This window comes from Poecile atricapillus, unplaced genomic scaffold (assembly GCF_030490865.1).
Source record: "Poecile atricapillus isolate bPoeAtr1 unplaced genomic scaffold, bPoeAtr1.hap1 scaffold_381, whole genome shotgun sequence".
Taxonomy (NCBI): Eukaryota; Metazoa; Chordata; class Aves; order Passeriformes; family Paridae; genus Poecile; species Poecile atricapillus.
The window spans coordinates 1-18579 of NW_026709177.1; the positions used below are offsets into that span (position 1 = coordinate 1).

The 18579-nt window shown below is 52.2% G+C and overlaps 1 protein-coding gene across 1 annotated transcript; it reads left to right on the forward strand.

The window, feature by feature from the left end:
* Positions 1–1359: 1359 nt before the first annotated feature.
* On the forward strand, positions 1360–15707 carry LOC131574542 (POU domain, class 2, transcription factor 2-like; the record flags this gene model as incomplete). Its single annotated transcript, XM_058829017.1, has 17 exons — positions 1360–1414; positions 3127–3208; positions 3333–3373; positions 5073–5179; positions 5365–5377; positions 5681–5726; positions 6233–6324; positions 7671–7838; positions 9112–9253; positions 10479–10604; positions 10781–10806; positions 11707–12054; positions 13030–13087; positions 13944–13973; positions 14180–14233; positions 15429–15481; positions 15654–15707. Coding segments are annotated over 17 exons (1495 nt in total), but the record flags the coding sequence as incomplete, so codon positions are not given.
* Between the last annotated feature and the right edge of the window lie 2872 nt (positions 15708–18579).

Genomic DNA, 18579 nt, shown 5'->3' on the forward strand with positions numbered 1-18579 from the left:
TACCCAAAATCCACCCAAATTCCTCTCCAAAATCCACCCAAATTCCTCTCAAATTTCCCCCCCCAAAATCCCCCCAAAATTCACCCAAAATTCACCCAAAATTCATCCCAAAATCAGCAAAAAATCCACCCAAATTCCCCCCAAAATTCCTCCCCAAAATCCCCCCAAATCCTCCCAAAATCCACCAAAAATCCACCAAATTCCACCAAAAATCCACCAAAAATCCTCCCCAAAATCCGCCCCAAATCCACCCAAAATTCATCCCAAAATCCTCCCAAAATCAGCAAAAAATCCACCCAAAATTGACCAAAATTCCTCCCCAAAATCCACCCAAAATCTCCCAAAATCCACCAAAATTCCTCCCCAAGATCTCCCCAAAATCCACCAAAATTCCTTCCAAAATCCGCCGCAATCCGCCCCAAATCCACCCAAAATCCACCCAAATCCACCCAAAATCTCCCCAAAATCCACCAAAATTCCTCCCCAAAATCTCCCCAAAATCCACCAAAATTCCATCCCAAAATCCGCCGCAAATCCGCCCCAAATCCACCCAAAATCCACCCAAATCCACCCAAATCCCGCCCCAAATTCCCCAAAATCCGCCCCAAATTCCCCCAAATCCCGCCCCGGTCCCGCCTCCCCCTCCCGTTCCTGTTTTGTGCCCGGGGTGGGGGAGGGGCGGGGGGGGAGGGGCGGGGGGGGGAAATCCCGGGCGGGGGCGGCGGCGGCAAAACAGGAAATGGGGGGGGGGGTCCCCAAAATCCGCCAAAAACGCCCCAAAATCTGCCCCGAACGCACTGAAATCACCCAAAATCACCCCAAAAATGGCCAAAATCACCCCAAAATCACCCCAAACACCCAAAAATGGCCAAAATCACCCAAAAATCACCCCCAAAACTCCCAAAATCGCCAAAATCATCCCCAAAATCACCCCCAAAACACCCAAAATCCCCCAAATCATCCCCCAAAATCACCCCCAAAACACCCAAAATCGCCAAAATCCCCCCCAAAATCACCCCCAAAACTCCCAAAATCGGCTCCAAACCAACCCCCAAATCCCCAAATCCCCCCAAAACCTCCCGGATTTGCCCGAATTTCCCGAATTTTCCCGGATTTTCCCGAATTTTCCCCGAATTTCCCGGATTTTCCCGAATTTTCCCGGATTCCCGAATTTTCCCGAATTTCCCGAATTTTCCCGAATTTTCCCGAATTTCCCGAATTTTCCCGGATTTCCCCGAATTCCCCGATTTTCCCGGATTTCCCGAATTCCCCGAATTTCCCGGCTTTGCCCGAATTTGCCGGAATTTGCCCCAAATCCCGCAGGTGACGGGTCCGGCTCCGGAGCCGCCCCCGCCCCAGCCCGCGCCCCCTCTCCCAGGCTCAGCTGCTGCTCGCGGGGTCCCAACTGGCGGGGGTGAGTGAGGGGGGGGGTGGGGGACATTTGGGGACATTTGGGTGACATTTGGGGACATTTGGGGACATTTGGGGACATTTGGGACATTCCAGAACATTCGGGGAAATTTTGGGAATTTTTTTTTATTTTTTTGGATTTTTTTTTTAATTTTTTGGGATTTTTTTGGATTTTGGGGATTTTTTTTGATTTTTGGGGGATTTTTTTGGGATATTTTGGGATTTTTGGGGATTTTTTTTAGAATTTTTTTGGAATTTTTTTTTGGGGACATTTTGGGGATTTTTTTAATATTTTTGGGACATTTTGGGAATTTTTTTTTATATTTTTGGGGATTTTTGGGGATTTTTTTTGGAATTTTTGGATTTTTTTTTAAATTTTTTTGGGATCTTGGGGAATTTTTTTTGGAATATTTTGGAATTTTTGGGGAGATATTTGGATTATTTTGGATTATTTTGGATTTTTTTGGGGATTTTTTGGGATATTTTGGGGATTTTTTTTTTAATTTTTCGGGGATTTTTGGGGATGGTTTTTTTTTAATATTTTGGAATTTTTGGGGGATATTTTGGATTATTTTGGAATTTTTTGGGATTTTTTTTGGGGGATATTTTGGGGATATTTTGGGGGGGGTTTCGGGGCGGGGTTGGGGGCGGGGCTTCGCTGCTGCGGGGGGCGGGGCTTGGGGCCGGTACTAACCCGCTGCCCCTGTCCGTGTCCGTCTGTCCGTCTGTCCGTCTGTCCTCCCTGTCCGTCTGTCCTCCCTGTCCGTCTGTCCGTCATGTCCGTCCCCGTGTGTCCGTCCGTCCCCCTGTCCCCCACCTGTCCGTCTGTCCGTCTGTCCCGTCTGTCCCCTGTCCGTCCCCGTGTCCGTCTGTCCCTCGTGTGTCCGTCCGTCCCCCTGTCCCCCCACGTGTCCGTCTGTCCGTTCCCCGCGTGTCTGTCCGTGTGTCTGTCCTCCCTGTCCCCCTGTCTGTCACTGTCCGTCCCCTCTGTGTCCATCTGTCCGTCCCCGTGTCTGTCCGTGTGCCCATCCCGTGTCCGACTGTCCCCCTGTCCCCCTGTCCGTCTGTCCATCCCGTGTCCGTCTGTCCCGTGTCCATCCCGTGTCCATCCCGTGTCCGTCTGTCCGTCCATCCCCCGTGTCCGTCTGTCCGTCTGTCTGTCCCGTGTCTGTCCCGTGTCCATCCCCGTCTGTCCGTCTGTCCATCCCCCTGCCCCCTGTCCGTCTGTCCATCCCCGTGTCTGTCCCGTGTCTGTCCGTCTGTCTGTCCGTCTGTCCATCCCGTGTCCGTCCTGTCCGTCTTGTCCATCCCACGTGTGTCTGTCCCGTGTCTATCCGTCTGTCTGTCCGGTCTGTCCATCCCGTGTCCGTCTGTCCGTCTGTCCCGCTGTCTGTCCATCCCCCGTGTCCGTCTGTCTGTCCGTCTGTCCATCCCGTGTCCCCTCTGTCCGTCTGTCCGTCTGTCATCCCGTGTCCCTCTGTCCGTTCTGTCCGTCTGTCCATCCCGTGTCTGTCCGTCTGTCCATCCCCCGTGTCTGTCCCGTGTCTGTCCCGTGTCCGTCTGTCCATCCCGTGTCCGTCTGTCCCGTCTGTCTGTGTGTCCCCGTGTCTGTCCCCTGTGTCCGTCTGTCCATCCCGTGTCCGTCTGTCTGTCCGTCTGTCCATCTGTCCATCCGTGTCCCTCTGTCCGTCCGTCCGTCCGTCCGTCCGTCCGCAGCTGGCCGCGCTGCTCCCGGCCCCCCAGCAGCTCCTGGCCCAGGCTCAGCTCTTGGCGGCCGCGGCCGCGCAGCTCCCGCAGGGCCCCGCCCCTCCCACCCCCGCCGCCCGCCCCTCCCCCCCCCGCGCCCCCCGCCCCTCCCCCTCCCCCCGCCGGACCCCCGAGGGGGCCCCTCCCCCCCCCTCCCCCTCCCCCTCCCCCTCCCCCCCCGCTGCCGCTGCCCGGCCCCATCCAGCTCTCGGCGCAGGTAAGGGGGGGACGGGACCGAAACTGCGCGGAAAAGCCCCAAAATCAGCCCAAAAACAGCCCAAAATCAACCCCAAAATCAGCCCAAAATCACCCAAAACCAGCCCGAAAACAGCACAAAATCACCCCCGAAACTGCGCGGAATCGCCCCAAAATCAACCCGAAATCAACCCAAAATAACACCAAAACCAGCCCAAATCAGCCCAAAATCAACCCAAAAACAGCACAAAATCACACCAAAAATCACATCAAAATAACACCAAAAATAGCCCAAAATCAGCCCAAAACCAGCCCAAAACCAGCCCAAAAACAGCCCAAAAATCACCCCAAAAACAGCCCAAAATCACACCAAAACCAGCCCAAAATCACACCAAAATAACACCAAAAACAGCCCGAAATCAACCCAAAATCACACTGAAATCAGCCCCGGAACTGCGCGGAATCGCCCCAAAATCGGCCCAAAACCAGCCGAAAAACAGCACTAAAATAACACCGAAATCAGCCCAAAATCAGCACAAAAATCAGCCCCGAAACCGCACCCAAATCGCGCCAAAATCACCCCAAAATCAGCCCCAAAACCGCGCGGAATCGCCCCAAAATCGGCCCCGAATTTCCCCGAATTTCCCCGAATTTCCCCCAATTCCCTCCCCGAGTTTCTCCTCTCGGGGGGTCCCGGAGCTCACGCGGGACCCCCCCGGGTTGTGTCCGTCTGTCCGTCTGTCCCGTGTCCGTCTGTCCTGTCCGTCTGTCCTGTCCGTCTGTCCTGTCCGTCTGTCCCGTCTGTCTGTCCGTGTGTCCGTGTGTCCGTTCTGTCCTGTCCCGTGTCCGTGTGTCCTGTCCGTCTGTCCGTCTGTCCCCGTGTCTGTCCGTCTGTTCGTCTGTCCCGTCCCTCTGTCCGTGGTCCCGTCCCTCTGTCCGTCTGTCCGTGTGTCCGTCTGTCCGTGTGTCCGTCGTGTGTCCGGTGTCCGTCTGTCCTGTCCGTCTGTCCTGTCCCGTGTCCCGTGTCTGTCCGTCTGTCCGTGTGTCCGTGTGTCTGTCTGTCCTGTCCTGTCCCGTGTCGGTCCTGTCCCGTGTCCGTCTGTCCGTCTGTCCGTCTGTCCCGTGTCCGTCTCCTGTCTCTGTCCCGTCCGTCCTGTCCCGTGTCGGTCCTGCCCCGTGTCCGTCTGTCCGTGCGTGTGTCCGTCTGTCCGTGCGTCCGCCTGTGCGTCCGCCCTGTCCCGTGTCCGTCTGTCCGTCTGTCTGTCCCGTGTGTGTCCGTCCGTGTGTCCGGTGTCCGTCTGTCTGTCCGTGTCCCGTGTCTGTCTGTCCGGTGTCCCGTGTCCGTCTGTCCGGTGTCCGTCTGTCCCGTGTCTGTCTGTCCGGTGTCCGTCCGTCTGTCCGTCTGTCCGTCTGTCCGTCTGTCCCGTGTCCGTCTGTCCGTCTGTCCGGTGTCCGTCTGTCTGTCCGTCCGTCTGTCCGTCTGTCCGTCTGTCCGGTGTCCGTCTGTCCGTCTGTCCCGTGTCTGTCTGTCCGTCTGTCCGTCTGTCCCGGTGTCCGTCTGTCCGGTGTCCGTCTGTCCCGTGTCCGTCCGTCTGTCCGTCTGTCCGTCTGTCCGGTGTCTGTCCGTCTGTCCGTCTGTCCGGTGTCTGTCCGTCTGTCCCGTCTGTCCGTCCGTCTGTCCGTCTGTCCGTCTGTCCCGGTCGTGTCCGTGTGTCCGTCAGGAGGTTCAGCAGCTGCTGCAGCTCCAGCAGTTGGTTCTGGTGCCCGGACACCCCCTGCAGCCCCCGCCCCAATTCCTGCTGCCTCCCGGCCCAGCAGGGACAGACAGGTGGGGCTGGGGAGGGGTCCTGGGGGGTCTGGGGGGGTTTTGGGTTTTTTGGGATTTTTTGGGGTTTTTGGGATTTTTTGGGGATTTTTTGGGGTTTTTTTGGGGTTTTTTTTGGGAGGTTTTGGGAGGTTTTGGGGGAGGCTTCCCTGCAGCCCCCGCCCCAATTCCTGCTGCCCCCGGCCCAGCAGGGACAGACAGGTGCGGCTGGGGGGGGTCCTGGGGGGTCCTGGGGGGGTCCTGGGGGGGTTTTGGGATTTTTTGGGATTTTTTTGGGATTTTTTGGGATTTTTTGGGGTTTTTTTTTGGGAGGTTTTGGGGGGGTTTTGGGGGGGGCTCCCCTGCAGCCCCCGGCCCAGCAGGGACAGACAGGTGGGGCTGGGGGGGCTCGGGGGGTTCTGGGGGGGTCCTGGGGGGGTTTTGGGTTTTTGGGGATTTTTTGGGATTTTTTTGGGGTTTTTTTGGGAGGTTTTCAGGGGGGTTTTGGGGGAGGCTCCCCTGCAGCCCCCGCCCCAATTCCTGCTGCCCCCGGCCCAGCAGGGACAGACAGGTGGGGCTGGGGGGGGTCCTGGGGGGTCTGGGGGGGTTTTGGGGGGCTCGGGGGGGTCTGGGGGGGTTTTGGGATTTTTTGGGATTTTTTGGGGTTTTTTGGGGGGGTTTTGGGGGGGGTTTTGGGGGAGGCTCCCCTGCTGCCCCCAGCCCAGCAGGGACAGACAGGGGGGGCTGGGGGGGCTCGAGGGGGGGTCCTGGGGTTTTTTGGGTTTTTTTTTTGGTTTTTTGGTTTTTTGGGGTTTTTTGGGTTTTTTGGGTTTTTTGGAGGGGTTTTGGGGGGGTCTGAGGGGACTCCTGGGGGGGGTTTTGGGGTCCTGGGGGGGGAATTTGGGGGTCCCAAGAGGGGTCTGGGGGGGATCAGGGACGTTCTGGGGGTCCCTGTGGGGTTTGGGGGGGGTCCCTGTGGGTTTTGGGGTCTCTGGGGGTTCTGGGGTCCCTGGGGGGTTTTTGGGGGGTCCCCGGGGGTTTTGGGGACCCCCCTGACCCCCCCTTTCCCCCCCCCAGGGCTGCTGCCCCCCCCCAACCTCTTTCAGCTACCTCAGCACAGCCCGGGGGGGCTCCTGCCCAACACCCCCCGCGGGGGGCTGCACGCCCAGGTACGGGAGGGGTCCCCCAAAACCCCCAAAACCCCCAAAACCCCCAAAAACCCCAAAAACCCAAAAAAATTCACCCCGAAAAACCCCAAAAACCCAAAAATTCACCCCAAAAAACCCCGAAAACCCAAAAATTCACCCTCCGAAACCCCAAAAAAACCCAAAAATTCACCCCCAAAACCCCCGAAAACCCCAAAATCTGACCCAAAAAACCCCAAAGTCACCCCTGAAAACCCCAAAAAACCCCAAAATTCACCCCTGAAAACCCCAAAAACCCCAAAATCTGCCCCAAAAAAACCCCAAATCCCCCCCAAATCCCTCCCCGACCCCCCGGGGTTTTTTGGGGTCATTTTCCCCCTTTTGGTTTTTTTTGGGGGGGTTTTGGGGATTTATTTTACGGAATTTCGGGATTTGTTTTTGTGGGATTTTTGGTTTATTTTTTGTGGGGTTTTGGGATTTATTTTTGGGTTTATTTTTGAGGGATTTTGGGGTTTTGTTTTGAGGGATTTTGGGATTTATTTTTGGGTTCATTTTAAGGATTTGGGGATTTTATTTTAGGGGTCAATTTTGGGGGATTTTGGGATTTATTTTGAGGGTTTTTGAGTTTATTTTTAAGGGATTTTGGGATTTATTTTGGAAGTTTTTGGGTTCATTTTTAAGGGATTTTGGGATTTATTTTGGGGGTTTTTGAGTTAATTTTTAAGGGATTTTGGGGTTTATTTTGGGGGGTTTTTGGGTTCATTTTTAAGGGATTTTGGGATTTATTTTGGGGGTTTTGGGGTTAATTTTTAAGGGATTTTGGGGTTTATTTTGGGGGTTTTTGAGTTTATTTTTAAGGGATTTTGGGGTTTATTTTGGGGGTTTTTGGGTTCATTTTTAAGGGGTTTTGGGGTTTATTTTGGGGGGTTTTGGGATTCATTTTTAAGGGATTTTGGGGTTTATTTCTGGTTTTTTTTGGATTTATTTTAAGGGATTTTGGGGTTTATTTTGGGGGATTTTAAGTTAATTTTTAAGGGATTTTGGGATCTATTTTGGGGGGTTTTTGGGTTCATTTTTAAGGGATTTTGGGGTTTATTTTGGGGGGTTTTGGGTTTATTTTTAAGGGATTTTGGGGTTTATTTTGGGGGGTTTTTGGGTTCATTTTTAAGGGATTTTGGGTTCATTTTTAAGGGATTTTGGGGTTTATTTTGGGGGATTTTGGGTTCATTTTTAAGGGATTTTGGGTCCATTTCCCGGAATTTCGGCTCCATTCCCTCCAGCTCCATTTTCCCCCCACCCCAATTCGGATTTCTCCTCTTTTCCCCTCTTTTAACCCCAAATTTTAATTTCCGGGGGGGATTTCTCCCCAGCCCGGGCCCCGCCCGGGGGTCCCCGAATCCCCGGGACCCCCGGGGGCCTCCCCAAAATGTCCCGAAATCCCCCCGGGGCCTCCCCCGGAGGAGCCGAGCGACCTGGAGGAGCTGGAGCAGTTCGCCCGCACCTTCAAACAGAGGAGGATCAAGCTGGGATTCACCCAGGTGAGCTCCGGGATTGCTGGGAATTTGGGGAATTTTTGGGGAATTTTTTGGGAATTTTGGGGGATTTTTTGGGGATTTTTTGGGAATTTTGGGGGCATTTTTTGGGGATTTTTTGGGAATTTTTTGGGAATTTTTGGGGGGATTTTTTGGGGATTTTTTGGGAATTTTGGGGGCAATTTTCTGGGATTTTTGGGGGATTTTTTGGGATTTTTTGGGGGATTTTTTGGGGGATTTTTTGGGATTATTTTGGATTTTTGGGGGGATTTTTTTTGGGATTTTGAGGGGATTTTTTTTTTAATTTCTTTGGATTTTTGGGGATTTTTTTTGAATTTTTTTGGGATTTTTGGGGGATTTTGGGGGGATTTTTTGGGATTTTTTTGGGATATTTAGGAATTTTTTGGGATTTTTGGGGGGGTTTTTTTGGGATTTTTTCCGGATTTTTTGGGATTTTGGGGGATTTTTGGGAGATTTTTTGGGGATTTTTGGGGATTTTTGGGGGATTTTTTGGGGATTTTTTTTTGGATTTTTAGGAATTTTTTGGGATTTTTTGGGGGGGATTTTTTAGGATTTTTTTGTGGGGTTTTTGGGGCTTTTTTGCCGAGTTTTAAGGGGGATTTGGGGGAGGTTTGGGGTTTTTTGGGGTTTGATTTGGAATTTTGGGGTTTTTTGGGGATTTTTTGGGTTTTTGGGGCTCCCAGGTGGGATCTGGGGGAGGTTTGGGAGGATTTAAAGGGGATTTGGGGGTTCCCTATCGGGGATTTTTTAGGGGATTTTGGGGATTTTGGGATTATTTCAACTCAGGATTTTTGGGTCAATCTGGGGCTTTTTGGGGTGGATTTTTTGGGGTCCCCCCGTGGATTTTGGGGTCCCCCCAAGTGGGATTTTGGGGTCGCAGGGGGACGTGGGCCTGGGGTTCCTTTGGGGGTTCCCTATAGGGGATTTTTTAGGGGATTTTGGGGATATTTGGGATTATTTCGGGTCAGGTTTTTTGGGTCAATCTGGGACTTTTTGGGGTGGATTTTTTGGGGTCCCCAAGTGGATTTTGGGGTCCCCAAGTGGATTTTGGGGTCACAGGGGGACGTGGGCCTGGGGTTCCTTTGGGTTCCCTATAGGGGATTTTATAGGGGATTTTGGGGATTTTGGGATTATTTCGGGTCAGGTTTTTTTGGGTCAATCTGGGGCTTTTTGGGGTGGATTTTTTGGGGTCCCCCCGTGGATTTTGGGGTCCCCAAGTGGATTTTGGGGTCCCCCCAAGTGGATTTTGGGGTCGCAGGGGGACGTGGGCCTGGCCATGGGGAAGCTCTACGGGAACGACTTCAGCCAGACGACGATCTCGCGCTTCGAGGCGCTGAACCTCAGCTTCAAGAACATGTGCAAGCTGAAACCGCTGCTGGAGACCTGGCTGAGGGACGCAGGTGGGACCTATGGATCCCATAGATCCCCTATAGATCCCCTATAGATCCCCTATAGATCCCCTATAGATCCATGGATCCCATAGAAACCCCATAGATCCCATATAGATCCCATAGGAACCCCACAGTTCCCCCTGTGCAAGCTGAAACCGCTGCTGGAGACCTGGCTGAGGGACGCAGGTGGGACCTATGGATCCCATAGATCCCCTATAGATACCCTATAGATCCATGGATCCCATAGGAACCCCATAGATCCCATATAGATCCCATAGGAACCCCACAGTTCCCCCTGTGCAAGCTGAAACCGCTGCTGGAGACCTGGCTGAGGGACGCAGGTGGGACCTATGGATCCCATAGATCCCCTATAGATCCCCTATAGATCCATGGATCCCATAGGAACCCCATAGATCCCATAGGAACCCCATAGGAACCCCATAGGCTCTATAGGCTCCATGGGCTCTATAGGGTCCATAGGGTCCACAGGCTCTATAGGGCCCTATAGGCTCTATAGGCTCCATAGGGTCTACAGGGCTCTATGGGCGCCATAGGCTCCATAGGCTCTATAGGGTCCATAGGCTCCATGGACTCTATAGGGTTTATGGGGTCTATAGGGTCCACAGGCTCTATAGGGTCTATAGGGTCTATGGGCTCCACAGGGTCTATAGGCTCCATAGGGCCCTATGGGCTCTATAGGGTCTATAGGCTCCCCAGGCTCCATAGGGCCCTATGGGCTCTATAGGGTCTATAGGGTCTATAGGGCCCTATAGGCTCCACAGGCTCTATAGGGTCTATAGGGTCTATAGGGTCTATAGGCTCCACAGGGTCCATAGGCTCCATAGGGCCCTATGGGCTCTATAGGGTCTATAGGGTCTATAGGGCTCTATGGGCTCTATAGGGTCTATAGGGTCTATAGGGTCTATAGGGCCCTATGGGCTCTATAGGGTCTATAGGGTCTATAGGGTCTATAGGCTCTATAGGGTCTATAGGGTTCTATAGGGTCTATAGGGCCTATAGGGTCTATAGGGCTATAGGGTCTATAGGGTCTATAGGGTCTATAGGGTCTATAGTGGCCTATAGGGTCTATGGGCTCCCCCAGGGTCCATAGGCTCCATAGGGCCCTATGGGCTCTATAGGGTCTATAGGGTCTATAGGGTCTATAGGCTCCCCAGGCTCCATAGGGCCCTACGGGCTCCATAGGGTCTATAGGGCGCTGCCCCTCCCCCCCCAGAGACGATGTCGGTGGACTCGACCCTGCCCAGCCCACCCCTCGCTGGGCCCCCCCTCCCTGGGGGGCTTCGAGGGGCTCCGGGGCGGCGGCGCAAGAAACGAACCAGCATCGAGACCAACGTGCGCTTCGCCTGGAGAAATCCTTCCTGGCGGTGAGAGAACGTCCCGGAATGTTCCGGAATGTTCCGGAATGTTCCGGAAAATTCCAAAATATCCCAAAAAACCCCCGCGAAAAACGGCCCCAAAACGGCCCCAAAACAGCCTCAAACCCATCCCAAACCCATCCCAAACCCAACGTGCGCCTCGCCCTGGAGAAATCCTTCCTGGCGGTGAGAGAATGTCCCGGAATGTTCCGGAATGTTCCGGAATGTTCTGGAATATTCCCGAAAATCCCGAAAATCCCCAAAAAACCCCGCGAGAAACGGCCCCAAAACGGCCCCAAACAGCCCCAAATGGCCCCAAACCCATCCCAAACCCATCCCAAACCCAACGTGCGCCTCGCCCTGGAGAAATCCTTCTGGCGGTGAGAGAACGTCCCGGAATGTTCCGGAAAATTCCCAAAAATTCCAAAATATCCCAAAATATCCCAAAGAACCCCACAGAAAATGGCCCCAAACGGCCCCAAAAGGGCCTCAATCCCATCCCAGCGAGACCCCAAAATATCCCAAAATATCCCAAAATATCCCAAAAATTCCAAAATATCCCAAACATCCCAAAATATCCCAAAATTATCCCAAAATATCCCCAAATATTTTCCCCCATTTCCCCAGTGTTCCCCCCAATATTTTCCAATGTTTTTCCTATTTTTCCCCAATTTTTTCCCCGATATTTTCCCCGATTTTTCCCCCATTTTTCCCCAATTTCCCCGATATTTTCCCCGATGTTTCCCCCATGTTTTCCCCAATTTCCCCAATATTTTCCCCAATATTTTTCCCATTTTTTCCCCAATATTTTCTCCATTTTCCCCCCGATTTTCCCAATATTTTCCCATTATTTTTCCCCCGATTTTCCCTGACATTCCCCTCCCCATTCCCGTTATTTCCCTTCCCATTCCCGATTTTCCCCCCACCATTCCCATTATTTTTCCCATCCCATTCCCGTTATTTTCCCATCCCATTCCCGTTATTTTCCCGCCCCATTCCCGTTATTTTCCCATCCCATTCCCGTTATTTTCCCGCCCCATTCCCGATATTTTCCCATCCCATTCCTGATTTTCCCGCTCTCTCCAGAACCAGAAGCCGACGTCGGAGGAGATCCTGCTGATCGCGGAGCAGCTGCACATGGAGAAGGAGGTGATCCGGGTCTGGTTCTGCAACCGGCGCCAGAAGGAGAAACGGATCAACCCCTGCGGCAACTCCGGCAATTCCGGCAACTCCGGCAACTCCGGCGGCTCCGGGGGCGTCAGGAACGTCACCGGGAACATCGGGAACGTCACCGGGAGCATCACCGGGAACATCGGGAGCGTCACCGGGAACATCGGGAACGTCACCGGGAACATCACCGGGAGCGTCACCGGGAACGTCACCGGGAACGTCCCCAACGCCGCCGGGAAGGTCCCGGCCTTCGGCGCTCACGGGGTGGGCGAGGCTGGGGATTTTTGGGGTTATTTTGGGGTTTTTTGGGGATTTTTGGGGATTTTTGGGGTTATTTTGGGGATTTTTGGGGTTTTTTTGGGGGTTTTTGGAGGGTTTTTTTGGGTTATTTTTGGGGGTTTTTTGGGGTTTTTTGGGGTTTTTTTGAGGGGTTTTTTGAGTTTTTTGAGGGGTTTTTTGGGTTATTTTTGGGGTTTATTTTGGGGTTTTTGGGGTTTTTTTGGGATTTTTTGGGGTTTTTTTTGGGTTTGTTGGGGGGATTTTTTGAGGGTTTTTTTGGGTTATTTTTGGGGTTTTTTGGGGGTTTTTTGGGGTTTTTTGGGGGGGGTTTGGGGGGTTTTTTTTTCAGTTTTTTGAGGGGTTTTTTGGGTTATTTTTGGGGTTATTTTGGGGTTTTTTGGGGGTTTTTTGGGGTTTTTTTTTTTTAGGTTTTTTTGGGGAGGTTTGGGGTTTTTTTGAGGGTTTTTTGGGGGGGTTTTGAGTTTTTGGGGATTTTTTTTTGGAGTTTTTTTGGGATTTATTGGGGTTTTTTTGGGTTTTTTGGGTTTTTTTGGGGGGGTTTTTTGAGGGTTTTTTTTGGGTTATTTTTGGGGTTTTTTTGGGGTTTTTTGGGGTTTTTTGGAGTACTTTTGAGGGGTTTTTTGGGTTTTCTCTGGGGGTTTTTGGGTTTTTTTGCGGGGTTTTTTGGAGTTTTTTGGGGGTTTTTTGGGAGATTTTTTGGGGTTTTTTGGGGGGTTCTTGGGGGGTTTTTGGGGGTTTTTTTTGGGGGTTTTGAGGGCTTTTTTGGGTTTTTTTGGTGGGGGTGGTTGAGGGTTTTGGGGGATTTTGGGGTCAATCACTTTGGGGTCACTTTGGGGTCATCCCCAAAAATCCCCCCCAAAATCCCCCAATGTCCCCAAAATGCCCCAAATTCCCCCAAATGTCCCCAAAGTCCCCCAACCCCCCCCTGTGTCCCCCCAGGTGACCCCGCCCGGCCCCGCCCTCGCCCTCCCCCCCCCCGGCAGCCTCGGCGCCTCAGGTGAGCCCGGGACCCCAAATCCCAAAAAAAACCCCCAAAATTCCGGGGGGGGAGGGGAAATTCTGGAAGGTTCCGAGGGGATTTGGGGATTTGGGGAATTTGGGGGCAATTCGGGGCGGTTTTAAGGGAATTTCGGTTGTTTCAAGGGAGGATTTTGGGAACTTTTGAGGGAATTTTGGGGAATTTTGTGGGATTTGGGGGTGTTTAAAGAGGATTTTTGGGAATTTCAATGAGTTTGGGATGTTTAAATAGGATTTTTTGGGAATTTTAAGGGGATTTCGGTTGTTTTAAGGGGGATTTGAGGAATTTCGGAGGGAATTTCGGGAATTTTAAGGGGATTTCTGGAGTTTTGAGGGAATTTAGTGAATTTAGAGGGAATTTCGGGAATTTCAAAAGGAATTTCTGGGATTTCAAGGGAATTTCGGGAATTTTAAGGGAATTTCAGGAATTTCAAAGGGAATTCGGGAATTTCAAGGGAATTTCGGGAATTTCAAAGGGAATTTTGAGGGAATTTTGGGAATTTCGAGGGAATTTTGGGAATTTCGAGGGAATTTCAGGAATTTTGGGAATTTCGAGGAATTTTGGGAATTTCAAAGGGAATTTTGAGGGAATTTTGGGAATTTCGAGGAATTTTGGATTTCGAGGAATTTCAGGAATTTTGGGAATTTCGAGGGAATTTTGGGAATTTCAAAGGGAATTTTGAGGGAATTTCGGGAATTTTGAGGGAATTTTGGGAATTTCGAGGGAATTTCGGGAATTTCGAGGGGATTTCGGGAATTTTGAGGGAATTTCGTGAATTTCGAGGGGATTCCGGGAATTTCCAAGCCCCTGACCCTTTGTCCCCTCCCCCCCCCAGTGACGTCACTGTCCTCGGCCGCCGCCTCGGGCCCCCCCGCCCGCCCCCTCCCCCCCCGCGCCCCCCCCCGGCGCGCCCCCCTCCCCCCCTCGGCCTCGGCTCCGGGTGAGTTTGGGGGGGGGGAGGGGGAGGGGCGAGGGTGGGGGAGGGGCTGGGGGTGAAGGGGGGAGGGGCTCGGGTGACCCCGCCCCTCCCCCACCCCCCGCCGTGACCCCTCCCCCCGCTTTGCTTTGCAGGGGGGCGGTGCTGGGGGGGGCTGCTCGGCCCCGCCCCCCTGGCCACCATCCAAGGTGAGCGGGGATGATTGACAGGGGGGATTGACAGCTGGGATTGACAGGGGTGATTGACAGGGGTGATTGACAGGGGTGATTGACAGGGGTGATTGACAGCTGGGATTGACAGGGGGGATTGACAGCTGGGATTGACAGGGGGGATTGACAGGGGTGATTGATTGACAGGGGTGATTGATTGACAGGTGGGAGTGATTGACAGGGGTGATTGACAGGGGTGATTGACAGGGGTGATTGACAGGTGTGAGTGATTGACAGGTGTGAGTGATTGACAGGGGTGATTGACAGGGGGGATTGATTGACAGGGGTGATTGACAGGTGTGAGTGATTGACAGGGGTGATTGACAGGGGTGAATGACAGGTGTGAGTGATTGACAGGTGTGAGTGATTGACAGGGGTGATTGACAGGGGTGATTGATTGACAGGGGTGATTGATTGACAGGGTGATTGACAGGGGTGATTGACGGGATGATTGACAGGGGTGATTGACAGCAGGGAGTGATTGACAGGTGGGATTTTGGGGGTGCCCAGCGGGATTTTGGGGTTTCCCATTTGGATTTTGGGGTTTCCCTTTGGGATTTTGGGGTTTCCCTTTGGGATTTGGGGGTTCCCAGCCGGGTTTTGGGGGTTCCCAGATTATTTTTAGGGTTCCCATCGGGATTTTGGGGTTTCCCATTTGGATTTTGGGGGTTCCCATCAGGATTTGGGGGTTCCCAGCCGGGTTTGGGGGTTCCCATCAGGATTTGGGGGTTCCCAGCCGGGTTTGGGATTCCCATCAGGATTTGGGGTTTCCCATCTGTATTTTGGGGGTTCCCAGCGGGATTTTGGGGGTTCCCAGATTATTTTTAGGGTTCCCATCTGGGTTTTTGGAGTTTCCCTTTGGGATTTTGGGGTTCCCATCAGGATTTGGGGTTTCCCATCGGGATTTTGGGGTTCCAATCCGTTATTTTTGGGGTCCCTGACGCCCCCTCCCCCTCTCTCCGCAGCCCTGGCCGGCGCTGGGACCCCCCGGCCCCTCCCGGGAATTGAGGCGGGGGCGGCGCCGCTGCTGCTGGGGGGGGGAGGGGCGGCGGTGGCGGCGGGGGGCGGGGCCGGCGGGGGTGGGGGAGGGGCGGCGGCGACCCCCGCCCTCTTCCCCCTGCTGGGGGGCGCCCCTCCCCCCCCCCTCCCCCTCCCCCTCCTGCTCCTCCTGCAGCGACAGCGACGCCGCCCCCTCCCCCCCGCCCCTCCCCCACCGCGGGGGGGGGGGCGAGTGAGCAAATTCGGGGGGGGGAGGGGTGGGAATCCCGCCCCTCCCCCCCCTCCCCCCCCCCCTCACCTCAGCACGAGCTACAGACCAAAAACCGACCCCTCCCCCACCCCCCCAAAACAACTTTTTAATTTAATTTAATTTAATTTAATGACGCTCTGAGGAGGGGGAGGGGGAGGGGGAGGGGCAGAGACCCCCCCCCCCTCGATCCCCTCCCCCACCTCGCCCCCCCTCCCCAGTTTATGGAGGGGGGGGAGGGGAGGGGAGGACCCGAAATGGGCGATTTTCGCCCCAAAAAAGTGACTTTTTCGCACCAAAAAAAAAAAAAAAAAAAATCCTCCCGGAGGGGGGGGAGGGGCCGCGCGCGCCCTCCCCTCCCCCCACGCTCAGCCCAAAGCTCGCAACCGTCTGACCTCGCGCGGGGGTGGGGGAGGGGCGGGGGGGGGGGGCGGGAATTCCCTTCGGGAATTTTTCTGGGAATTTTTGGGAAATTTTTCGGGAATTTTCGGGAATTTTTTTCTGATTTTTTTGGATTTTTTGGGAATTTTTTTTTAATTTTTTGGGATTTTTTGGGGAATTTTTGGGATTTTTTTTGGGATTTTTTTGGGAAATTTTTGGGAAATTTTTTGGGAATTTTTTGGGAAATTTTTTGGGAATTTTTTGGGATTTTTTAAGGGGGGTTTTGGATGGGGGAGGGGCGGGGAAAAGCCCCTCCCCCCCCTCGGCCGCGCCCCTCCCCCCCCTCCTTTATTTATTGTCCCCTCCCCCCCCCCGGGGGGGGCGCGGTTTTTGGGGGGAAAATTGAGGGAAAAAAGGAGGAAAAAGGGAAAAAAAAAAAAGAAGAAGAAAAAAAGGGGGGGAAATGAGGAAGGAAAAGAGAAAAAAAAATTTTGGGGGAAAAAATGGAATTTAAGGAAAAAAAAAATGGGAAGGAAAAGAAGAAAAAAAAAATAACGGAGCCGGATGGAGAAAATGAGGGAAAAAAATGTGGAAAAAATGAGGAAAAAACGAGGAAAATTGAGGAAAAAATGAGGAAGAAATGAGGAAAAAAACGAGGAAAAAATGAGGAAAAAATGAGGAAAAAATGAGGAAAAAAACGAGGAAAAAATGAGGAAAAAATGAGGAAAAAAACGAGGAAAATTGAGGAAAAAAATGAGAAAAGAAATGAGGAAAAAATGCGGAAAAAATGAGGAAGAAAAGAGGAATAAATGAGGAAGAATCAGAGGAAAAAAAATGAGGAAAAAACGAGGAAAATGGAGCGGAAAAGGAGCAGAAATTAAAAGCGGAGGAAAAAAGGGAAAAAGAAGAGAAAAAACCCGGCCGAAAGTGGAATAAAAGAGGGAAAAAAAAAGGAGAAAAAAGAGGGAAGAAAAGAAGAAAAATCGGGAAAATGAAGGAAAGAGAAAAAGGGGAAAAAATGGGGGAAAAATGGAAAAAAATGGGGGAAAAAGTGGAAAAAAAATGGAAAAAAAAAATGAAAAAAAATGGAAAAAAAATGGAAAAAAAATGGAGAAAAAAACCCAAAAAAAGGGAAAATTCCCCCCGGAGCCGAAAGAGGCGGAAAAGACCAAAAACCCCCCCGGCCCCTCCCCCCCGCAGTGCCTGCCCCTCCCCCCACGCCACAAATACCTCACGGAGCCCCAAAATCCTCGGAATCGGCCCCGGAATTGGCCGCCTGGAAACTGTGAAAAATCCCCCCAAAAAAACGGCTTTTCCCGGGGAAAAAACCCCAAAAACCTGGAATGTAGCCCCGCCCCCACTCGGGTTTGGGGCGTTTTGGGGTTTTTTGGGGGGTTCGGGATGGAGAGGAAAAAAAAACGGGAAAAGAAAGGAAGGAAAAGGGTGGAAAAATGAGGAAAAAATGGAATTTTTGGGGTTTTTTCGTTGCGTTTTTTTGGATTTTTTTACGGGAGAAGCGTCGCCGTCGATTCCCGAAAGGAAAAAGTTGGGAAAATCCCGGATTTTTGTGTTTTTTTGAGGAGTTTCGGCGTCGCCGCACGGAAAAATGGGAAAAAACGGGGGAAAAAAAAAAAAACGTGGAAAAAGCGAAAAAAAAAAAGGAAAAACGATGGAAAACGTTAAAAAAAAAAAAAAAGACACAAAAAACGGAGCCGAAAAGGTGAAAAAAGGACAAAAAAAAAAATAATCGAATAAAGCCAAAAATGGAGATGGAAGAACTGGGGGAAAAAATGGGAATGGATGGAAAAGGAGGAAAAGTTGGGAAAAAAAACGGAGAAAAAAGGATGGAAATGGTTAAAAAAGGTGAAAAATGGACAAAACCCGGCCCAAAAAGGCCGGAAAAGGACAAAAAAATGGCAAAAAAAACCCAAAAAAAACAAAACAAGGACGGAAAATGCCAAAAAAAAAAAAAAACAAAGGACTAAAAGTGACTGAAAATGCCAAAAAATGACTGAAAATGCCAAAAAAAAAGGACAGAAAAAGCCAAAAAAAGAAAAACAAAAAAACCAAAAAAAGCACCCAAACCTCAGCCAAAAAGCGCCAAAAAGTGGGAAAAACCCAGAAAAAAAAGGAGTTTTTAGACCAAAAAATTCGGCCCCGCCCCCAGGCGGGGCCGGAGCTGGGGGGGAGGGGCCGCCCCTCCCCCCACCCCTCCCCCCCCCGAAGCTTTAATGAACCAAAAAGGGCCCCGGGGGGGGAGGGGGGGGCCCAAAATACCTCAGAACTGAAACCAAAAAGAGGGGGGGGAGACGCCCGTCCCCCACCCGCGGGGAGGGGCGGGGGGTGGGCGGGGGCGTGGTCGTGGAGTGACCGATGGAGTGACCAATGGTCATCAATGGAGTGACCAATGGTCATCGATGGAGGTGACCAATGGAGTGACCAGTGGTCAGCAGAGTGACCAATGGTCATCAATGGAGTGACCAGTGGTCATCGATGGAGTGACCAATGGAGTGACCAGTGGTCATCAATGGAGTGACCAATGGTCATCAATGGAGTGACCAATGGTCATCAATGGAGTGACCAATGGTCAGCAGAGTGACCATGGCCATGGTGGTCATGGAGTGACCAATGGTCATTGATAGAGTGACCAATGGTCAGCAGAGTGACCAATGGTCATTGATGGAGTGACCAATGGTCA